Source organism: Pseudopipra pipra, chromosome 3 (genome assembly GCF_036250125.1).
Source record: "Pseudopipra pipra isolate bDixPip1 chromosome 3, bDixPip1.hap1, whole genome shotgun sequence".
In the NCBI taxonomy this organism is placed as follows: domain Eukaryota; kingdom Metazoa; phylum Chordata; class Aves; order Passeriformes; family Pipridae; genus Pseudopipra; species Pseudopipra pipra.
Window position 1 is genome coordinate 109,516,370 of NC_087551.1, and position 22,378 is coordinate 109,538,747.

At 37.8% G+C, this 22,378-nt stretch overlaps 1 protein-coding gene across 1 annotated transcript; it reads right to left on the minus strand.

Annotated features, from left to right (window-relative positions):
• Positions 1–715: 715 nt before the first annotated feature.
• Positions 716–16,666, minus strand: LOC135412165 (WD repeat and coiled-coil-containing protein-like). Its single transcript, XM_064650650.1, has 3 exons — positions 14,747–16,666; positions 5,897–6,017; positions 716–2,731 (listed from the first exon to the last, which is right to left on the minus strand). Exons 1-3 carry the CDS (start codon positions 16,664–16,666, stop codon positions 2,565–2,567), a joined length of 2,208 nt encoding a protein of 735 aa, XP_064506720.1. The 3' UTR covers positions 716–2,564.
• Between the last annotated feature and the right edge of the window lie 5,712 nt (positions 16,667–22,378).

The window sequence follows — 22,378 nt, forward strand, 5'->3', positions numbered from 1 at the left end:
TCTCAGTTGTTACCTGATTGTGCTGGGTGATGATAGAACCTTCAGGCAGATTGATTCCTCCTTAGGTTCAATAACTCTTGCAACATACAGCAGGAAAAAAAATGTCACCAAAATATTACAAATCCAGAAATTCATTAAGCAGAACAGAACTAAGTTTTTTAATTTTGCAGCCAGTTATTCTCTGAAGCTCATTGTATTGTCATCTGAAGGTTTATTTGCCCGTTTTTAGCTCCACCAAACAGAACCAAACCAAACTTGGACAGCTGTTCGAAGAATCTCCTCTCATTCCTGATCTTCTCCACATTCGGATCATTTTATGGAAGAGTAAATGCATGAGAAATTAAAATGGTAATGTGACAGACTGACAGTGAAATGTCTAGTTGTAAGTTCTGAGGTATCTTTAACACCTGGATACTCACTGATCAGATTATCACCTTCCCAGAGTTCCCCTGTAATATATTTTCTGTGTTTCATTAACCTCAATCCAAGTGGACCAAATGTGGGACTATCACTCATAGAAGATAATAGCTGTGAGAAAAATTTCATTGTTGTTCTTCCTTTAGATAAGCCTAAGTAGTCCTCTAAAATATATCATCCCATCATTCTAGTAAGTTATAATTAAGTTTCATTTTGCTTGGCCATAGCATAAGTATTGTAAATACCACATTCTGTTATGAGACACAAGGATGTTATTCAAATGTATTTGCAGGATTAGAAACATCTGCTGCTTGGAAATTGCTATGTCATTTAGAAATCTGATAATGTCTTCTCTCCATACTAAGTCTGCGAACCTCTGTGTTACTTATTTGATTTCAGTGCTTCATGCTGATTTCAGTGAAGGAAAGCATGACTTAAAACTAAATTTTAAAGCAGTAATAATACAAATACCCTTTTGAACAAAATTTTAATGCAAAGTAGCAGGAAATCCAATTAACCCAATAACTGTAAAGTAACAGATGTGTTTAATAGTTAAAAAGTCAGATTTATTTGTTGTTTGGAGTATTTTTTTACAATCAGCAGTGTTCCTCGAGGCTGCTTAAAGAGATCTTTGTGAACAAGGCAGTACAAATATACCTGGCTACCTGGCATGCCTGTGGTCGTAGGTGATTTAGAATGATGATTCCTTTGTCTCTGGGAGGATACTTGCGTGAGGAGAACATTTAATTAAATTAATTGAAACTCTTTACTTATTTCAAGAATTGAAATTGTTCCTTGTGAGATTTCTGGCTGCATCACTGGACAGGTACTAATGCCAAATCTCCAGATACATTAAGGTCCTTCAGAGCATATCTGTGCCCTGTGAATGGGCTTGCCATGGTTCCCAGACAGGGAAAAAAGACTCCCCAGGAGTATTAATAAGACCCAAAATGTGTAATATGAAAAACAATTCCTAAAGGTAGCTTGAATAAGTGTCATCCCTTTTCTGTTTCCCTGGCTGTACAGGATGAAGCAGGCACACCTTTCTACAGTTTCAGCAGTCCAAAATGCCCTCACACACGTGGCTACTCGCTACACTTAATCCATCTCTTTGTGTTTAGAGGAAGAAAGGTTGGGGAGTTCATTCAGTTCTTCCCTTTTGCCTATTTCTATTACCATGACCACGATACTTTAATTTTTAAGAGTCTGCCTGGCTGACTCTCAGCTGTATCTGTATTGCCTCTTGTCTCTGAGGGTGAGATTCATCTGGCTAAGTGTAAATATTTGTGTTCAAACCAGTCCCCCTGCTAGCTTTTGCAGTTAGTGGAAAGGAACAGGCACTTATTTATTTAATAGGGACGGTTCACCACAATCAGTTTTATAAATCTCTGTTAGGACATGAGTAGTCTGCTGTAGAAGTGCTTTTCTGTTTTTGACTGATCCTACAGGAGGGTAGATGAAAGGTTCAGTGTAGACACTTGCATTTAGCCAAATGAAATTTACATCCAATGTCTTTGATCCTTAATTTATCTTGCAAGATTTTTTCTTTCTCTTCTGTGTGCATGTATAAGTTTACATGCTGTGTAAGACACTGACAGGAGACAGTGATGCAGCCTTTTTAATAATTGAACATTTTCATATAAAAAATAAGCATATCTGAAAATGTTGCAGGTTTCCATGGGATCCAACTGGAACAGAGAAGAGAGCCTAAAGCAGTTTTATTTTTTTTTTCCTTCCTCATTTTCCTTAATGAATATAAAGGCTCTTTAGCTGTAGTTTCTTCAGCTTTTGTGTGGACTGTACACCTGCATCACCTAGATTTGTTGTTATCGCATGATTTTTAGCATAATATTGTTTCTGCAAGAACATCTTGACCACACTCAAAGTAGACACTAGTCTCTGCTTCAGTGGCAGCCATTAATAACAACAGCTGTGGTGAACTTCCCTCTAGGTCTGATCCTTCAGAAGAAATCATGAGCGTACAGCCAACCCCAGGATGTAGCTATAGTGTAACCATGCCACGGATTTTACAGTTAAAATACATCAAAAGTACTGAAGACAGCTTTCTAGTCACTCAGTGTCTGAGACTGCAGAATATCTCTGTATTGCAGGAGGAAAGAAGGTCATTAGGGTTCTTTATTCAGAAATTATGTCACTCTGCTTGGTGGTCGCATTGGGATGTTTTTTTTGTAGGAGTGACCTCCACAGACTTCTGAACTGTCAGTTCCATCCCTTATGATTATCTCTTGTGTGGCTCTGAATATTAATGGCACAAAGCCGTCCTTGTCTGCAGTGAGCACAATCCAAGAAGAGCCTACAAAAATTAAGCAAAAAAAAAAAGAAAATGAGTGCACTGCTCTGGTTACGTAAATGTAGAAGCACGTTTTTAAAAGTCAGCCAGCACGCAAGCAGAGCAGGGTTCCTTTTTGTGCACTAAAGCCTTATTACGCTAATGACATTAAGATCTGACAATCCATGCTCAATACATCTTTGTGTAAAAGGAGTGAGGGGCTAAATGAAAGGTCTTGCAAGGTTTGAGGCATTTTGTCCCTTATTTAAGTTCGAAGACAAGGAGCATCTTTGCCAGTTCTGATAATCTATAAGTATCTCCATCTTCTGAAAACTCAGCCAGCCTTTCCATGCTGACTTTTGTTCTAGTGACATCTACTTCTGCTTAGCCTTTTCACTCATCTGCTCTACCCAAATGACAGAGAGATCTTAAAAACTGGAAAAGTTGGCAAAGAAAATGATTGTGCTGTATTTGGTCTTGAAGGGAGTAGGGGTTTCCATCTCCTTTACTGTCAAACCAAAATTGTTCAGTATGTTTTCAAATTCATACAGTAAATGGAAGTTACACATTGAATATGATTTTAAAAGCTGATACAATAAAATTTCTTGTCCTTTAATTATTTTTTGAATCTTCTCATAATGAGGATGAACAAAATCTGAATGACATTTTTAATCCTTTTTTTTTCTCTGAAAAGAGACAAGATTAAAATCAAAGACCTCAATACCATTCAGGTTCACTTTCTTTATTGCACAGAAGAAAAAATAAACCTCCCCACCTTTGTTTTTTACTTTCCTTTGCAAGTCAGCTTGAAAATGAAGCTATATGTACCATCTTTTTTTTTTTTTCTAGTGATTCATCTGCTTTCTTTTGAACTGGATATTGCAGCTCTTGTAGAAAATAGTGAATTCTCTATTTGTCTTTATTTTTCAGTTTGACATTTTATGAAAAAGAAAAGAAAATCTGTGGTAACTGAAAATCATTGTGGGAGCCCTTGTATGACATGCTTTCCTTAGAGCATATGATCCTGTCATTACTGAGCAGGGCCATTAGGTGGGATATGAAGGAAAGAAAGCCCTTATGTGTTCTGTGTTGGGATTTAAGATTTTGGGATATAAAACTGTGTTTAAAATGGAATGTGAAAGAAAAGAAGTATAGAAAATCCAGAAGAGCCATGTTTAATTTTTGTCAGTCATAACAAAGCATGTGCCTGGACAAGGAAAATCTCCCCTCCTTAAACTATTAACGAAACACTTTTCCAGGCTGAGACACTATTGCATGTTGTCATGTCACCTGTTACATCATAAGAAGATTGTCATTCCAAACCATGAATCTTTAATCTTCTGCTCTTAATACTTTCTTTCTAATTCTGGACAGACTTCAGGTTCTGTGAGCAGTGGGCCTGAAAGTGGAAGTTCTATTGTCCAAATGGATGTTACATTGTTCGTCAAATTGATGAAGAATACTCTTATGTCAAACTCTTCAGACTTCTTATTTTCATCCCTTGTAAAGGTTTGAAATTCTCTGTGTCATTGGTAACTTGCTTTAAAGCATAGCCCACAGAAGTGGAAAAGCCTTGTGCAAAGTGTAGCACCCTTTTGCTATGGCCAATTATTACGATGATGATGTGCCAAAAAGAGACACTTCTGTGTGCTGGTACCAGGGCATTCCATGACAGACTATATTTAGCACAGGTAATGGTATTACAGTCCTGGGCTTAAAGTGCAATGAGCCCGTGTTCACTGCTATGATGATCTTAACAGCCTTGCTGTGGGTATGAATTTGGCCTGCAGTTGTGAATTTTTTTCGCCTAATCTATTGAAGTTTAAGTGTTTATTCATAGTAAAAAAGGCCAGACTTACATTATAATACAAGCATGCTCTTCATTACATCCTCTTTAATTATACAGCACCAAAGAATGGAAGTGATATTTTTAAACTTCACATTTAATATTGATGTCTGATGTCAAAGGAAACTTTTAGGAACATAAACATGTACTAGCCAGAACTACATAAAGAGCTGCATAACTACTTCTACTCCAAACCTGATATCATTGCAGGATTTTGCTGAGTTTTAAAAAGATTCTTGTTTCAGTTTTTCTTTTTGATGTAAGCAAACAGACTCAATTTCAAAAAATCGAGCAGAAAGAGGAACACATTAGGATGATTCTGAGACATTATCTTTTTGATATTTCTGAACTCTAATGCATGAAATTGAGGAGTGGTGTTCTGCTAATGAAATATTCAACTGTTCTATAGAGCTGCAAATAAGTTTTCTCAGTCCTGTTGTTTATTATGGGCATTTCTTTCCAAAATCAAGAGCTGGAAATACAGGCCAAAAATGGTCTCCTGGCCCTGCAGTGCTGCATTGTGTCACTGTAGAAAGCTGCTGGGAAACAGCTCAGGCCTCAACAGCAGGTAGGGCTTTTTCACATATGCTTCCACTGCACTGCACAGTCGAGGGAGACTACTGACAAAAATATGAAACCTGCATATCCTTATCTTCTGGAACAGCCTCAGAAGAGGATCATAATAGACTGTGATGAGAAAAACCACCAGAAGCAGTATAGAGAAATGGCTAAAAAATGGCAGTGTGTGTGTTGCTGAGAAGGTGACACATAAGAACCAAGGACAAGGCAATTCAGAGACCAGTGTGGGGCCATGATTTCCCTCTCAGCTTCTGTCCTTACAAGTTAATCAGTGGTGGGTGGCAAAAATGGGAGACTGGCAAATAAGAACATTGAGCTGCATTGTTTATTTACATGAAAATAGTTCCAAATGCTGGTTGATACATAAATATATGTATAATATTCTGAGAATTAATTTTTCACCAGTCTACACTCTATTGTCAGGTCTGGCACAAGCTTGTAAAGATGGGTGAAACAAAATGCCAAAAGGTCTCAAGGCAGCACTTGTACTTCCAGGTAACACAATATGCTGATTATTTTGTCAGCCTTGCTCTCTAGAGGCATCTAACATACTACTCTGCTAATAGGTCATTCTGCAGTTACCCAGCATTTAAATGATTTCAAGAGATACTCTGCTGTATTTCAGACAGGGGAAAACACACACTTGTCAAAAAAAGTTATTTGTCTCATTTTACTGCAGTCTGGGGTAATTATTCTACCACAAATGCCTCTTTTATACTAAAAGTCACAGGTGAAACCAGACACCAGAAATAAAAAGAACTTACCATGTTTCATTTCAATGACAGGCAGATCAAACAGCTGCTGGACTAAACTCAAATGGATCTTGCCATCACAGAGGAGAACATCTTTTGTTTCTTCAGTAATTGATCCATTTGAAAAGCTTTTCTTCAAATGCATGTATATAAAGAAAATATCTTGTTAATGGCTTAGACATTGAGCCTGAGTTCTTTTAACATTCCTCTGCTCTTACGCCTTTCAGTTCTTTAGTAATTTTGCTTTTTCTTTGTCTGTCTTTCCTGCAGTTTATACATGACATCATCATGCAGTGCCATTCTAAACACAATCTCAGTCCCATGTGAGGATTATGAAAATGCCTCTTTGCTTTCTGTTTTGTGAGCTGCAGCTCAAAGCTGCATCAGCCCTGCATGTGTAATGTACTGGGGCATGTGTCTGTTGGGCCTCTCTGCCTGAAGAGCCAGTTCAGTGGCAGGGAATGTATCATGCCTGGAATAATGTTGTCCAAGATGCTGCCAGGGCAAATGAGTACTGTGCTCAGTTTCAGCTGTATGCGTGGGTGGTTTTGATATCCACTGGTCAGCTAAAGTAACCTCAGGGTTATTTTGACACAGGGAAAATTGCAGGGAGACTGGACATAGTGACAATGTCTCTGAGAAGCTGTCATAGCAAGGTAGCTTGGGAGAGTGAGGGAATATATGGATTTACAGCCTTGGAATTTGCCTTGACATTCACTGAAAGAACACACTTGAATACAAAGGTGGTTCATTCGTACTTCATGAAATTAACGTGGCCCTGAGAATTGACACCTTTCTGTTCCATCACTGGTGCAAGGACCACGAAACAGTCGAGCTACTATGGTTATAGAATGGATATAAATTTGCATTTACATTTTCCTATCTGCTTTCATTTGAAAGTCATTTTAACTTTGAAAATTTTCCAGTGACTTAATGTCATTATGAAATATGTGAATGGGACATTTTCTTCTAAATAATATTGTTTTACTTTGTCCTGTGAATTTAATTTTGTCCTTTCCTTGCTTTTCACCTGTGTAGTTCCATGTGTTATGTTTTGCTTTGCTTTTATTTTTTTTGCTTTGGCATCTTTATGTTTGCAATACCCCATATTTTACATATTTGTTATGTGAGTAAACAGTCTATTTACCCTATTTCCTAGACCTTTATGTTTTGTACATTCCGAAGAGATCCAAGGTAATGTTTTAGAATGGATTGAAAGGATGTCATCTATCCTGTCTCCTGTTCTAGTCCTACCCTGTCTGTGCCTACTTCATACCCTTGAATCTTTGTTGCTAATGTGAAACTTACAGTTGAATGAATTCACAACTGCATCTTCTATTTCTGTGCACAGTAATCTAACCTTTGACTAAATAAATGTCTCTTTTAATGCTTGTCTTCCTTTCTAATTGTGCTGTCTTTTGACAGTTGCTCTCTCAGTGAACATGAGCTTTTTTGCTGTGTAACAACCTTTCTAAATCAATCACTTTCACTTTTCTGTACATAGTATCAATGCTGTCATGCAGCCACATTGGATTCTGTAAATCAGAATGTCTACTGGCTGTTCCAAAAGTATTTTCCCCAACTCTGTTATAAATTGGTCATGCAGATAGTCTATGGCTGATTGTTATTTATTTATTTGTTATAATTTATTTTATATATAAGAACCATAAAAAATATCTTTCCATTAAAAACATGAGCTTTCCAACTTTCAAAGGTCTTCTCATCTCTTTCCCCATTCAAAAGAGCCAGAAATTTGCTGCTGCATAATTAATAAAGGAAATACCTAAGAAATGCATCAAAGAATTATAATTTTCTTAGTCAGAAACCTATAGCAATTTTTACTGTAGCTGTAACCATATAAGAGAATTTTTTTGTCATTTTTAGGTCTCTTCAAATTATCTATTCTATTCTATATTCTATTGAACCTTAATACACCTAAACCTCAATGGGCTGAATGTTCAGCAATGAGCATGTGCTTAGCATAGACATTGCAAGGATGCTCTTTGGCTCTACAGGTGTTTGTGCAAAGCTTTTCATTGCTGCACGTTGTGGATTAGCACATCTAACAACTTAATTTTCCTGATTTCAGGTTGAAATAGCAGAGTTTATTCAAACTGATACTTCAGTTAATGAATTACAGAAAAGGTGGACTGTAAATGAGACAGACACATTATCTTGACCTGGGTGGTTCATTTTTTCATTTAGATATGCTTCAACTTGAGAATAATCAAAAAACAATCCAGCTCTGCTGCTGTTGACTTTAAATCAATTGAATGGAAATGTATACTAAGGATGACTTTGTTCTAGTTTGTTTCCTACTTAGCCTTGCACATTATTGTTGGAATAGCCATTGGAAGACATTTTTTTATATACAAAGCTGCATGACATTTGATTTTTATCCTAAACAGTATTTCAAGTACAGACCTCAAAGATTGTCTCAGAGTTGTTTGTCTTTCATCTGATGAGTGCTCATATGAGCTATTCTCTCTGTCATATACTTCTGTTTATAATGATAAACTTATTCATCTTTACATTTATTTTTATTTTTTGACAAATTCTGTCAGGTCAAGAATCTTCCTCTGTTTTAGTCTTCTAATTATTTAGCCTTTTTTGTTTAATGCTTAGTTTAAGTGATGATAATGTGCCTTCTCTTTGAGGAATGTGTTCACACACGTCCTATCACAGATTACCTGATTTAAACCCGTGCACTCTTGTAAGGCAGGTAACTCTTAGTATTCCATTTTTATAAAGGATCATACCATTACACAGGAAGCTTAAGAGATTTACTCAAGGTCATGGAAGCAACTTGTGACAGAGTTAGAAGTACAAATAAAATCTCACCTCAGTACTTCCCATTTTCATGCCTTAACCCAAAGACAATTTTCTAGCCAAATTAAATTTAATCCACCTCTTCCAAAAAGCCGTGTCTGGCTTTGCTGTGTTGATATTTATCTCCAATAGAAGCCAGAGGACTTGAAGTTCCCAGATTAAAATCTCTTATATTAGTTGCTTTGTCCTAAACCAAAGTTTATTGGTAGACTAAGAATGTATTAATCACAGAAGAAACAAATATATTGCTGCATGCGTGAGTGGGTATTAAGTTTCTTTAGTCAACTTCCTATAGTATGTCAAGTCCAGCTTTCCCTCATCAAAAATCCAACAAAAAGAAACCATTAATTCAATAATTGTTTTCCTTCACCCATGTCAGCCTGCCCCTGATCAGATTTTATAGCCTGTAAAGGGTGTTCTGGGCAGCAGCCAGCCCAGAACAGCAGTGCCAAACTGTCTTTCAAAACTCACGTTTTGGAATGCAAATATGCACAAGAAGGAAATCATTTAGTAAGGCAAAAAGGATCCCTGCATTAGATGTTACATACACTGTATGTCTGCACGATGAATGAACACGTTTTCTATCCCTTTTTTGCACCCCACTGAGCTGTCAGCTGAAGCTGCTTCTGCCTCTTGACCTTTTCACCATTCGTCTTGTATTTCCTAATGCACTGCCTACGCTTGCCTGGGTGCTGAGATCATCTTAGTGAACTTAAATTCAACAACCGATGAAACAGTGAGGTAAATAAGAATGTGCTACCACTCTGTATTGGGTTTACTAACACTGGGTTAATGATCAGTTCAAGTCTGAATGTGTCTTTCTTGCCCATGGATGTCTAGGAATGTAAGTTGTTTTTTCAGATGAGGAGTCCCAGCTGTGTGCCCAGTGCTGCATTACCTGCTGAGTGATGTGCCTCACTGATGTACCCACACACTGCCTTCGTTCCTTTCATAAAAGTATATTTTTGATTCATAGTCATCTTGTAGTCACTTAACATGTACAAGCTTTTGTCATCCTTGCTTGTTTCTAGCTAATGAATCCCCAGTTTAAGGCAGAAATTTCATCTGTTAATCCTGGAATATATCACTATGCACTTTGTATTAGTTCATTTAGTTCAATTCAATCCTTTTCTTTTTATTCTAGATGCTAAGGTCATCAATTTACGGGTGTGATATCCTTATCCTCTACTGAAAATACTACTGATTTAATGTCATATGCAGATTTTATTAGCATAACTCAGTAGACCATTAATGAAACTTTATGATAAGCCTGAAGATCAATCATGAGAAAATCCACTAGTAAATTTTTCCCATTTTCTTCTATATTACTATAATCATTTGCTATCTTCCTTCCAGCTAATTCCCTAATCATCTTATATTCCTTCTATTAATTCCCATTCTCTGCTGTTGAAAAAATAATTTCCCCTGTAGCACAGTTTCAAGTACTGTACTGAATTGCAGGTATTTTAAATATTCTTCATCTCCTTGGTGTTAAAAATCAGTTCTTATGTAAGGGAAAGGTATCAGGTTAGTCTGTCACATTCCCTGCATTGTATGATGAGTAGTGCTGTAGTTACCTAGAACTGTTTTCATTCTCTTAAAGCCTTGATTTCATCTCTCTATGTTGTGCTCCAATGGTTATTTCAGGTTTGATACCTTAGCACCCATTAGTCAGCTTGCTTTTACCTTGCCCCCACATTCAATGTGCGGGATGAGAAAAAAAACTAGTAAATTAGCTACATGTGGGGGTTCTGGCCCAGAAGACAATGAAAAGGGACTTAAATAGCTAAGGAAGAACACTGAAGAGGAATGAGAACAATGATTTTTGACATTGTGTGTCTCACTGAGCCTTGTGCAGCATTGCCACAGGTAGTGTTCATTAGGTTGGGCACCCTGCACTGCTCCCTTTTTTTGTCATGATTTCTACTGTTGCTCTGATTCCTGCTTGATTTTTTGGTGCATCCTGGTTTTATTGTGGTGGAGATCTTAATATCTTTCCTTGCCCTTATGTGGGACATTCCAGTTGCAACCTCAATTAACCTGGCAGAGAAGCATAAGCCTGTAAAATGTTTACGCTGGAAGAGATCTCAGGTGCTCAGAGGTGCTTAAATCCCAGTGCAGTTTGCGTTTATAGCACATCAGCACTGCAGGTGATATGATGCTGGGATTTCTGTTAATAGTTCTGCAACTACTGTTTCAGGTGTACCTGTCATCTAAGATATAGCTTTTGTGCTTGTGCTTCCATGATCTTTATATTTTGAGTGGTTTGGGGTTTTTTTTAGCTCAGATCTTTACTTTCTTTGCAGAGTATGAAAACTTGGCTTCATTTTTGATGTTATATATTCCTTTTCTTTTGTGTCTGTGTATCCAACAAACAAATCATCTCCTCTAATGAAAGGTATTGTGTCTCCTCTGCTTGTCTGCTATTGATCAGTTTCAAAACATTGTTGACAGAATTTGTTCATAACAAATTCCTCAACCTTTGCTCAAAATGTTATCCATGCATTAATCACACATTCTCTTGACTTGCAGGTCCTTCTTTTACAGTCATCCTAAATCTTTTCCTTCTAAATTTCAGGATAGCTGACTAGTTTCTTACTCCAGGGAGCAGTCATATCACCTTCCTCTTCCATCATTTTCATGACTTACTTTCTATTGCTCGAGAGTCAAAACTGCCCTTTGGATTTTAAGAAAGGTTCATGGTCTTATTACAACTTATCATTGCAGCCTGGTCCTTGCTCATTTTACTATGGCCCCTCTTACAGCCCCCTTCTTTACATCATGTATTTCTATCAAAAGAATTTTACTGCCATAGGTTTGGATCCTCTCTATTCATCTTTCAGCTCTGTGTAAAAACAAATTGTTCATTTTATAGCTGACCTTGGCAATAAAATTTCCCATAGTAAATTGTATGAAGGTACTATAAAAGTAAAAATTGACTTGTGTGCAATTATTGTGAGTGCTAAGAAAAGAAAGTCATTGTGATTGATTGCTGAAAAATATTTATTTCCTGTTTAATTATGCAATATATGCTCTCAGTGATATACACTTTTGACATAGTACTGCTTGTGAGCAAAATGTTGAGTTTTAAGATATTAAGATGAATCTTATTCCTCCTGGAGAGGTTTGTCTAAATGCCTTTAATTTCAAATCCAGATTGGCTTTATTTCCACTGTAATTAGCTTTTGAATGAGACCAGTTTAAATATTCTGCAGTTGTTTCTTTTCCGGAAGAAAAGGATGATAAAAGTATCTTTTTGCAAAATGAAACAGAAACAAATCTGTGACAGATCCTCTTTTTTTTCTTTTTTTTTTTTTTTTTTAAATTTTTAAATAATATCCTCTTATTGCATTTGTCTGTCTGGCCTCCCACACTACCCTGAATCACAAGTCTGTATGTGATGAAAGAGCAATAATATTTGCTTTTCAGGGTTGAATGATCAAGTTACCTCCGGTGGCTGAATGCTATTACACAAGTGATAGTGCAGTGACATTTCCAAAGTGTGAGTGATCGTGATTTTCTACTATGGCTATGGGCTACAAGGAATATAAATTCTGGTAGCACTGCATGGACGTGACTTCAGAGGAGTCATAGCCAGGATTGCACTAACAGGATAAACAAAGGTTTTGAAGACTATTTAGTGAGCAGACATTATGAATAATTAAGTAAAAATGTTTTGGTTTATAGTGGTCCAAGCAGAACTGAAAACACACATAAATATGTCGATAATGCTTCTGCACAACAGTGTTCATAATTGCTCATTAATTATTGCTACATTTTTATCTATTGTGTTTTAAACTTTCCTTTTATGTTTTAAATGCATAAATAGAGTTACGCAGTAGTGATCATTATATTTTATAGAACAATAGGTTTCTCAATCAGGATTGAGCCTCTGCTGTGCTGGGGGTTATTACAGACACTTAAGAAGACATGCACTTGGCACAAAGAGCTGAAAGATAATGGCCATATTATTGACTGGACTGCGGTGTTCCTAAAGCTTTAAATGTTTTCCACTGGCTGATATTTATATCATAAGGCAATAAAGCCATTTCCTGACTTTTTGCACTGTGAACACAGAGTCTGGCTTGAATCCACAGCTCAGCTGGTCTCTGAGCTCACAAAGTGCTAATCAACTCCTGAAGGAGGAACAAGGTTCAGATGTCTGAACCTAAACTAATCAAAACAACTATTTTCTCTGAAAATTATTATCTGCCTATGAAGCAAATATTTCCCCGTCTGTCTGGAGACCTTTTTGCCAAGTCTATTTTTCATTATTTTTTGGCATCATGCTGTGATCCTGTTAGATTTCAGAACAGGGGCTGAACTATACAAGGCATTAGTTGAGACTTCCCCAGGAAAGCTGTGTGTGGAAAGGCATTTAAGTGGCACATTTTCTGAGTCATTATAATGTGGTGCTAGCAGTTCTTGCTGCTGGCTCAATGTGAAACTAACCTGTTCAGATAAATAAGTCTTCCTTTCTAAGTGTAGTTTGTCTAGCAGTATTTTAGAAGCACTTAATATTTTTTTCTTTGCTTCCAAAGGAAAAAACAGGTTAATTAATTCTTACTGCTTGTGCAAGCAAACGTGCACAGTGACTTCAGATCTTAGATTAATGCTATGTATCACAAATAAAACTTCTCTTTGGAAAGGTTAATCCAATTGAATCCTAGAGATAAGGCTGCTTGCTAAATAAATAAGTTGATTTATGTTAAGAAATCAGAATTAATTTGAACATGCTGAAGAAGAGAAGGACTTGCTTCTTGGCCATTAAAATCCTAAATTATTTAAAATAGATATGTTGCTTTTTCACCAGAATTTGTATAATGTATTCAAGTTAAGTTATTGACTAATTCAGATCGAAGGCTTTGCTTTTATCCAGAGGAGACAACATACTAGAATCTGCTTAAATGCCAAGTAAATGATTGTTAAAAACTAAGGAACATGATTGAATTGAGTCACCATTCTCTTAATGAGTGTTTAAGGAGGGATACTTAGATGTCTGTATGGAATTCTTTAAAGTAAAAGGAAGTGAAATTTGTTTGAGAAGTACATACTTCAGCATCATCACAGTGTAATGTATTGTTTTGACACAATGCTGCTTATGTTGCAGTAGATAAGAATGCATTTATAAGTGGCATCTACATCCTGAAAGGGACCTCAGTTTTAGCAGCAATACCACTATCATCAACATGTTCAAAAATTTGATCAGTATAATGTTAGTGTCACTGCAGATAATACTAAGAATAGCCAGAATTAATTACCCAACCTACATTCCTTAGCTGAAATTCTTATTGAAGCCAGTAGGAAATTTGCCAAAACAAGGATAGATAGGAGCATGATGGTTTGCTATTCTTCTATTTATTTAATAAAATTATAATTACATATTGATGAATTGGGTTTTTTGTTTGGTTGGTTGTGGTTTTTTTTCCAGAAAATTTTAAGTGGTAATATGTTTTACAAATTGAATACATCCAGCTCGGTGAAGATTAGTGGTGAGAAATCAAAGTAGGAATAAGCCAAATTCATGTCATGCCCATTTGAATTTTCCATAAATTGCAATTCAATGCTTTGTTTCAGTCATCCTGTGAGTCTGGCTGTCTTCAGACTTTGGACTTGAACTTGGCTTTGAATTTATTATGTTTTTGGTGGGCTACTACCACCCTACTCATTGGCTCAGCTCTGCACTAAACTAACATAAACCTTCTGTACATTAACAACTCTGGCTCTGTTCTCTCTCTTTGACAGACACACACAAAATCAGCCAGTGTTCAAGACAGTTGTGCATAGATGAAGAACAAACAGACAAAACTCCCATGTGAAGTATCCTATAAGCGACCCACAACATCCTGAGTTATTGTTTCAATGACAAATTATAATTCCACTTTAGATTAAGCTTGATGCCAAACCTAGGTTGCATTTCTCATGCGTTGATAAGAACTGAAGTGCATCCTCTTGATTTAAACCTAAAGAAATGCAAGATTGTTTAAAAGTTTAGTGTCCTATAGTAATATTTTTAAGCTGGTAAATTGTTACCTGGTAAGTGATATGAACGATGGGTGGTTCCTGTGAGCACGGATAGGCCAAAGATATCCTCCTCCCGTTTCTGGCGAAGTCCGTTATTTCAGAGAGACTCACTTGTAACTCATTGAAGCTGCCACAAAGTCTCTCTAAATTTCTAGATATGTGACTCACTCCTCTTTCACTTGGCAAATTGTTGTTTTTAGGAGAACTTGGTGTTTCTCGGATCTCATTGAACTGCACTTTAGGGGATGTTGGTCTGCTGGAAATCCTGGTAGGTGATCCAAAACCACGAAGAGACACTGAGCGATTCGTAGGTTCAGCATCCAAAGTTTCCAAGGCCACCGAGGAGTCACCTGGGAGCCTTTTTTCATCCAGGTCACTCACACTTGATGAAGAGCTCTGCTCATAACTAGAGCTCTTCACTTCTTCGATGAGTCTTCTCCTACCACTTGGTGATTGAATAACTGTGCTTCTTGGTATTAACAGTTCCCTGCTTTGAGGTTGGTCTTCTGTAGCAAGACTTTCAAAGAACTTTCTTTTTCCAGGTATATTAACAGAGGATTCAAAGTTATAAAACATATTCTGCTTAGTCTCCGGCAACGCTGAAGAATTTTCTTCCAGCATCAATTCTTTGATCATGAGACGTATTACATACCTGTCTGAACTTGTAGATGGAATGAGATTAGGATCAGGGAACTTCTGCTTACCAATCAGAATCAGTAAGAGTTTATCTGTTAAAAAGCATAAGCCTTTTGGTCTTTCATTTTTTTCCAGTTGGATTTGTTGAATATGAGGCATGCAGGAAGAGGTTACTGAATACACCAGAACAATGTTAGAAGTATTAGAGGCTACTGCCACAATCTGAGCTCTGAGGTCAAAAGCCATTATATCAGGAACCAGAATACCTGGGATGGTGACTTTTCTGGTGGTGGTTACTTTCCTCTCAAAAGTCACCAAGATCAAGTGAGAAGAATCTTGACCATTTGTTGCTGCAGAGTCTTTGCGTTTCAGAGTAACGAGAGGACTGGGATCAGACCGACGGTGGTTTGCAAGGATATGGGTTAAATCCACTGGACCTGACGAAGAAGAAGCAACTGAATCAACACCTGATCTATCTGAATCTATGGACTTTCTTCTCGTGTCCAGTGAGTATTCCTCATCACCGAGCACCAGAGCAGAGTGTGAGATTAAAGAACCGGCTTCTGTACCAGATGGCACATCAAATGCAATGCCTGCATTGAAACCACAGATATTATCTAAAGGAAGCTCAGTAGCTACAGCAATTTGGAAATCCAGTGTAGCTTCTATAGCACAGATATAACCTCCCACATCAAAGACTGGGCAAAAGGAGCAGATATTTAGAGTTTTCTGAGCATTATCCCATATGTAGGAGTGCAAGGCACTGCCTATAGCAACTACTAAGCGATTACCATCCTTCGTCCAGCAAGCACAGTGGATGAGCCCACTGCTCTTGATATCTGCCTTAACCCGTGCGTTGTCAGTACGAACAGCATGCAAGACTGAAGCATCCCGTTTTGTAAGCACAGCCAAGACCTCCTTCTTTGGATGCCAGACGCAGCCCTGAGAGAGCAGTGGGAATGGCTCACCAACTTCACAAGTCTGAGAAATCAAGGGTTTTTTCCTGTCTGCAGTGCTGTAGCGCAGCTGCCAAATGCTTACGTGCTTTTTGTGCTGAACAGCGAGCAGAGCTGGGGTGTCTGTAGAGCAACATGGGCCCCAGTAAAGCCCATGAACATGTTCAAATTGGCCAAGAACACTTGAGTCTCCAAATTTCAGCTCTCCATTTTGGTAGTATAAAGCGGTCAGTATCACTTGTTTCCCATCTGTCCAAGCGATTCCATGCATGGGATGGATGGCCTGATATAAAGCATTGAGGCCAGTTCTCAGCAGCTTTGCCTTTCCCAGCTCCATCTTTTCAAGATTCCTCTCTAATGGTAGTTGTTCCAAAGTACAGAATCCACAGAATTCAGTTGTAGTTCACGATGAGGAAAATTTTTTCACATGTCTCCTTCCCTTCCGTTCCAGAAAGAAGCTGGTTTTTTCTGCTCATAATCCAAGTGCCTATATTGTGAACTCCTTCCCTGTAGGCCTGCAGCTGCTCTTCTAAGTATAAATCCATGTCAAAGCTGCTTTGGCTATGTCTTTTCCTGGGAGGAGTTACATCTTCATGTGATGGCTAACAAGGTTTAACCAATTACTGTGCATTTTCGTAGCAGACTATTTTTAACTCTTCACTGCTGAGAATATATTTAAAAATAACACCCTAATACCTCGACCTTCAGTGAATGAAGGTCTTAAGTGAAGAGAGAGATCATATGCTGTTAAGCCTAAGTATTGAGCTACAGCCTGAAATAATGACCTGACACTTTTTTCAGCCAGCCTTTGAAGGATAAAAGAAGATTTAAACATAACTGAGAACTGTACGAGGCAGATTGCAATCTCTGATGGGCAGCACCTTTCAAAGATACAAGATCCTAAGTGGCTACAAAAGGAAAGGAGTGAAGGGAAATCATGCTCTGTTCTATTATCAGTTACAAGAGAATGAAGGAAGGTGAGATTTAAAAAAAGAAAAAAAAAAGCAAAGTAGTCTAGAAGCAAAGACAGCTGATTAGTGATTAGAGTCTGTTTTACTGGGACAGATTTCCTAGCTACAAATATATATTGATTTCTTCCTTGGTCTTCCCAGCCACCTGTATCTGAGGGCTGTTCCCTCATCACATAGACAAAATGTGAAGGGGAAGCCAAAATTTTCCTTTTTCTTTTAACTCCACAGTGTCTACAATATGTACCATAACATGGTGCAAGATCCTTGAGTTGACAAAGACCCAGAGGAACCAACTGATAAACTCCTGTAACACAGCAGGGCCCTGTGAGGATATGCCAGTTTGGGTCAGCTGTGCTGTTTCAGGCTCAGAGCTGGCTCAGAGGGACTGCCTTTGGTGTCTCCACCCTTCCCTCCTCAGTGCATCCTTCTCTGGGGGTACCTTGGACAAAGCTTGCGGATCGCTGAGCATAAATGGTCAGGGTGGGATTAACTACTTAAATATAAACAACCATTGCTATTTTCAGTGCCCTGATATAACTGAGGCAGCCACACTGGGCTGGCAGATGTGGCATAGGACTTATAGAGTAGTAGTGCCATTCTGGAATGGCAGTTGGCAACAAAGAGATGATCCCTGCATAGTCCCTAGACTAAGATGGCATTAAAAGCTTATATGAAGGTGACTGAATCTCATCCTCAGCACCTTTTTGTAATTCTTGTTTTGCCAGTGTGTCTCCTTTCAGCTTTCATGTAATTTGTGTATCTTGCTTTTTACATTAAAAAGTTAATAAATTTAACCTCGGGAGAGGTTTACAAATTATCAACGTAAAAACTATAGTTGAACATGTAAGACGTAACTATATACATTCTGCATCTTTGGCTGATTTATACAATATATATTTTTATAGTACCACTTGGGGGAAACAAAAGTCTCATTGAAGGCAGTTGGACCTCTACTGTAAGAATATTTTTAATATCCTTTTTCCAGGTATATTTACTGAGGACGCTTAGTACCACTAAAGAATTCCCAAGTGTATGTAAAGTAATCATCTCACGTGCTTATTCACAGCTACTTGCTTTTTGTGGATTATTTCATGAAGATTACATTCAAAATAAAGCCCTTTTTATATTTGTCAAGGACAAACCAGCAAGGATGACTGGAATAGGTAAAAGTTAAAAAGCTAAATATGTAGGTTAGAAGGTTAGAAGATCCCTTTTTATGCAAGACTTCTAAATTTTTGGTCTTTGTGCTTCTGGTGAAACCATGTTTTTTAGTGATTTTACCTTACCCATTGCTGGCACAGATGCCCCACTGCCATACCTATTTTACTGGGAGCTCTGACTACTCTGTACTTCCTCCAAGTGGTAGCAGGATTATTTTGTCCTTTATTAGCAGTAACTTCTTACTCATAGTAGTTATAATTAATAGATTACATTAAAATACAATCCCAGCAGCTCCACAAATTGGCAGAGTCTGTATAAGATATTTTTGGTTTGCTTTAAAATAATGATGCTTCTCTGCTTTGCTGTCTTCTGCATGTATTTTGCTGAAACTGATAAAGCTATTCTTTAGCACAGCATCTCATCTATATTCTGCACCATTGTGCTTTAAATATCCTAACAAAACTGTGTTGCAGCTGGATTCTAGCAACCTAGAGTGTGGTTTGGATGCAGAAACTCCTTCTGCATCAGTGTGACTGAAATGCTCAGATGTTTCGCTAGGGATGATGTGTGTTCTGAAGCTGTGCAGACATCTTGAGAGCATGGACTGACTATTCATGTGGAAGATCCAACTTTATTTGCGGTTGTTTTTTTTTTCATTTCATCATCTCTTAAAGCATCTGCTCTTCAGCAGTGTCTCTGACATTATCAGAGGCTGAATCTATGAGATTTACCAGTAACAGAATCATCCTCAGTTCTGGAATTCAGGTCATCTCACAAACACCAAAATCTTGCAAAATATTTGTAGCAGAGCCACAGTGAGCTTTTTATCTCTCTCTGAAGGCATTAGGAAATAGGACTTCATTTGATGTACTTATGTTTATTTATAGTTAATTCTCTAGGATTTTTAGATATAAAAATGGCAACATCCACAAAGTTCCACTGGCATGGTAGTGAGCATTAGTTTGTTGTGGCCTTTTAAAAAATTTCTAATGCTCAGTGTTCCTTGAAATCTGCAGGGTTTGGACACAATGTGAGCTCTATTTTGTAGCAATTGAGCTGGAACCTCGGAATGCATTTGGGATAACATTTGAGGATCTCAAGGAAAATTCCCTCCCATGGTTCATTCTGTGGGTGTTTTTCTGTGGGAGGCAATAATGTGGGCAAAGAACTTCTGAGAGAACAGAATCATCTGGTACCCCCATAAACACTATATATGACAAAACTCACTTGAGATAAGATTATCTTTCAGATTGTATCTTTAAAAAACTGTAAATAATGGAAAACTTGTAAAATATACAAATGGTGAAAAACCATAAGTTATCCATGACTGTAGAAATTAAACAAATTATACTGGAGATCAAAGCAGGCACAAGGTGAATATAAGAGACAATTCACTTTTTTTTTGGCACAGCCTCATCTTTAAAAGCAGGATAAAAATAGAGAGGAAAAAACAAGTTCCCCTCATTCAGTTATTGTATTCTTCAGGGGAAAAAATATACATAATATTTCTGCATTACCCTGGCATGCATAGATCTCTATAGCACACACTCAAAATATAGGCTGGTAATTGAAACTCTCCTGGCAATACCACAGACTTCCACCAAGACCCCAGAAAGCAACACAAAGAGTAACCTGTTAGAAATCTGAGACACTCTCTTGTGTGACCACAGTCTTTACACTGACAGTGACCTAGATTCTGACCTATTAGCATCTCTGTGTCTCTGATAAACTTTGGCACAACTCAGATCAGAATGTCACCTGTGGTTTAAATAAGGTGTTGCAGCAGGCAGCACCTTGGCTGGCTCTGCCCTGCAATGTGATTCCAGCCAGGTGCTTTGGAGGAGATGGTTGTTAGAAGTAAAGTCCAAAACTGAACAATGAGCTACACACAGCTGTGAGTTGGTAGCCATGAGTTCCCATGGTTCATAATGAGTGCTGGAAAATTAATCCAGCCTTCACCATTGTGAAGGGTGAGCTGCCCCTTTTGTATAATACTGATTTTATATTGCTGTTTTCCCACATTGCTCTGCTTATTATTCAGGGAAACGGTGAATACTTTTTGTGTTCAATATGGATCAGAGATAATGAGTTTGAGGTTCTTAAATATATTTACCTGTCTATTTGTTGTCCAATGGGAGATTGGTATCTAAATATCTCTGTGGATCTGAGTTCAGAGCCTTGCTGGAGAAGCTGAGTTTCAGACTTAATTTTCTCCTTTACTCATGGTAAAATAACTCTGCCAGGCTAAATCTTGCTTCAAGTTGATTAAATTGATGTTAATATTCCCGGTGACTTCAGAGGAAGACAGATCCAGCTAAATATGTAAAAAAGTAAGAGTAATAATTTTTCTAATACTAATTGAACTCAACTTTATGAAATGTCTAATGCTTTGTGGTATTTTTACTTCAAAAGCATTTCTATTTAAAGCTACTCAGCATGATTTCACCAATTTAAGTTGATGTGTCATTTACTTCAACACTTTCAAGACACTTGAGTATTTATTTACGTAATAAATACATATTAAATGTCTTTATTTTTCCACGTGGACATTTCTTTGCCTTGAGATCTGATTTCAAAAAATAGTTATCTGTCATCAGCTAACTGGAACTGAACGTGAAAGTGATGCGCAGTTAATAAAGACACAAAATCTGTAATCTGTCAGAGCAGATCCACTGATCACAATATGTAAATCAGTGCTCTTCTGACAGGGATGTCTCTGTGTGCTGTTACTTCTCTCAGAATAGGATTTTACCCACTAGCTACACATTTCTGTACGTATGTCACGTAAAGTGGGAAAGCTCTAAATGGAATATTGTGTTTTTTACGTAAACATATTTAAGAAACTGTTAAGAAGTGTGGTTAGTTAAAAAAACATGTATGCAAATTATTATGTGAAGACCAGCCCCTTGTCTTTTCTATGGAGGCTATATCCAAACTAAGGAGACTTCAGGCAGGAAAACCACTTCTTTATAAGACTATTTTTTTCATACTTGCAGAGCCTTGATCTTACCCTTATGGAGGGACTGCCTGGGCCAAGGGTAACAGGCTGGTTTGATCTGTCATCTGTAAATATCATCTACTGTGGGGACACATATGATGGAGGAGACACTGCTAGAGCAACACAGAAGTTTTGCATCTTCTTATAGAAGTTCACAAATTCTGTGAGCTCACTTCCACACTCAGGGATATGCTGCTAGACATCAGCTCTCCAAATACCACATGTGTATGACTGACTGCAGTGAGCCCTGTAATGTGGGACCTTGGATTCTCTGAAATCCCCCTGGGTCTCAGGGAAGGCACCAGAGGTCCTCCATCACATCTTTGCAACCTGAATTATCCATCACTGTTGCAGAAATGTTGTCAACAGTTCTGCTGATGCTTGCGGCTCTTGGAATTCCCCCTGCTCTGTAACAGAAAGGCAATTCTAACATAGCAGTTCAACATGTTTGGGGGAATAGAGTTGGCAGAGCATTTGTTAATCACCCATTCTTCCCTTTTCTGGTTTAGAGTGAGACTCCTGTGGTTCACTGGAGGGAGGAGAAGAGAACCAAATCTTTCCAGAATGCCACTTCATCCTTGCTCCCAGCAAGAGCTTAGTTTTTCTGGCTTTCACAACACTAAAGCAAAACAGGTGAGAAATTAGGAAGGAAAGCATGTAAGGGATGATTATGCAAAGATTGTCACAGAGAACGATACTCATTTCTCATAATTGTAGGTGTGGGATTCATCCCACAAATTAACATTTCTGTGTTGAGGCATATACATATGGCTGTCTACATGAAGATAGGCCACTGGGCAACAGAGCTGAGCCTCAGCTCTCTAACATACCTCTAGCCATACACACTATAGTTGTCTGAGTCGGAACCTGCTTACTGAGTCACTTAAAAGTCAGTGGTGAAGAATAGATACTTTTAGGG

What these genes read in the sequence shown, in the direction of transcription:
- LOC135412165 (XM_064650650.1), bottom strand. Translation starts at nt 16,666, where the DNA reads ATGGAGCTGGGAAAGGCAAAGCTGCTGAGAACTGGCCTCAATGCTTTA. An exon ending in TCGTTCATATCACTTACCAG is followed by an intron (nt 6,018 to 14,746) that starts GTAACAATTTAC and finishes ATGCATTTGAAG; the next exon opens with AAAAGCTTTTCAAATGGATC. An exon ending in TGTCATTGAAATGAAACATG is followed by an intron (nt 2,732 to 5,896) that starts GTAAGTTCTTTT and finishes TAATTTTTGTAG; the next exon opens with GCTCTTCTTGGATTGTGCTC.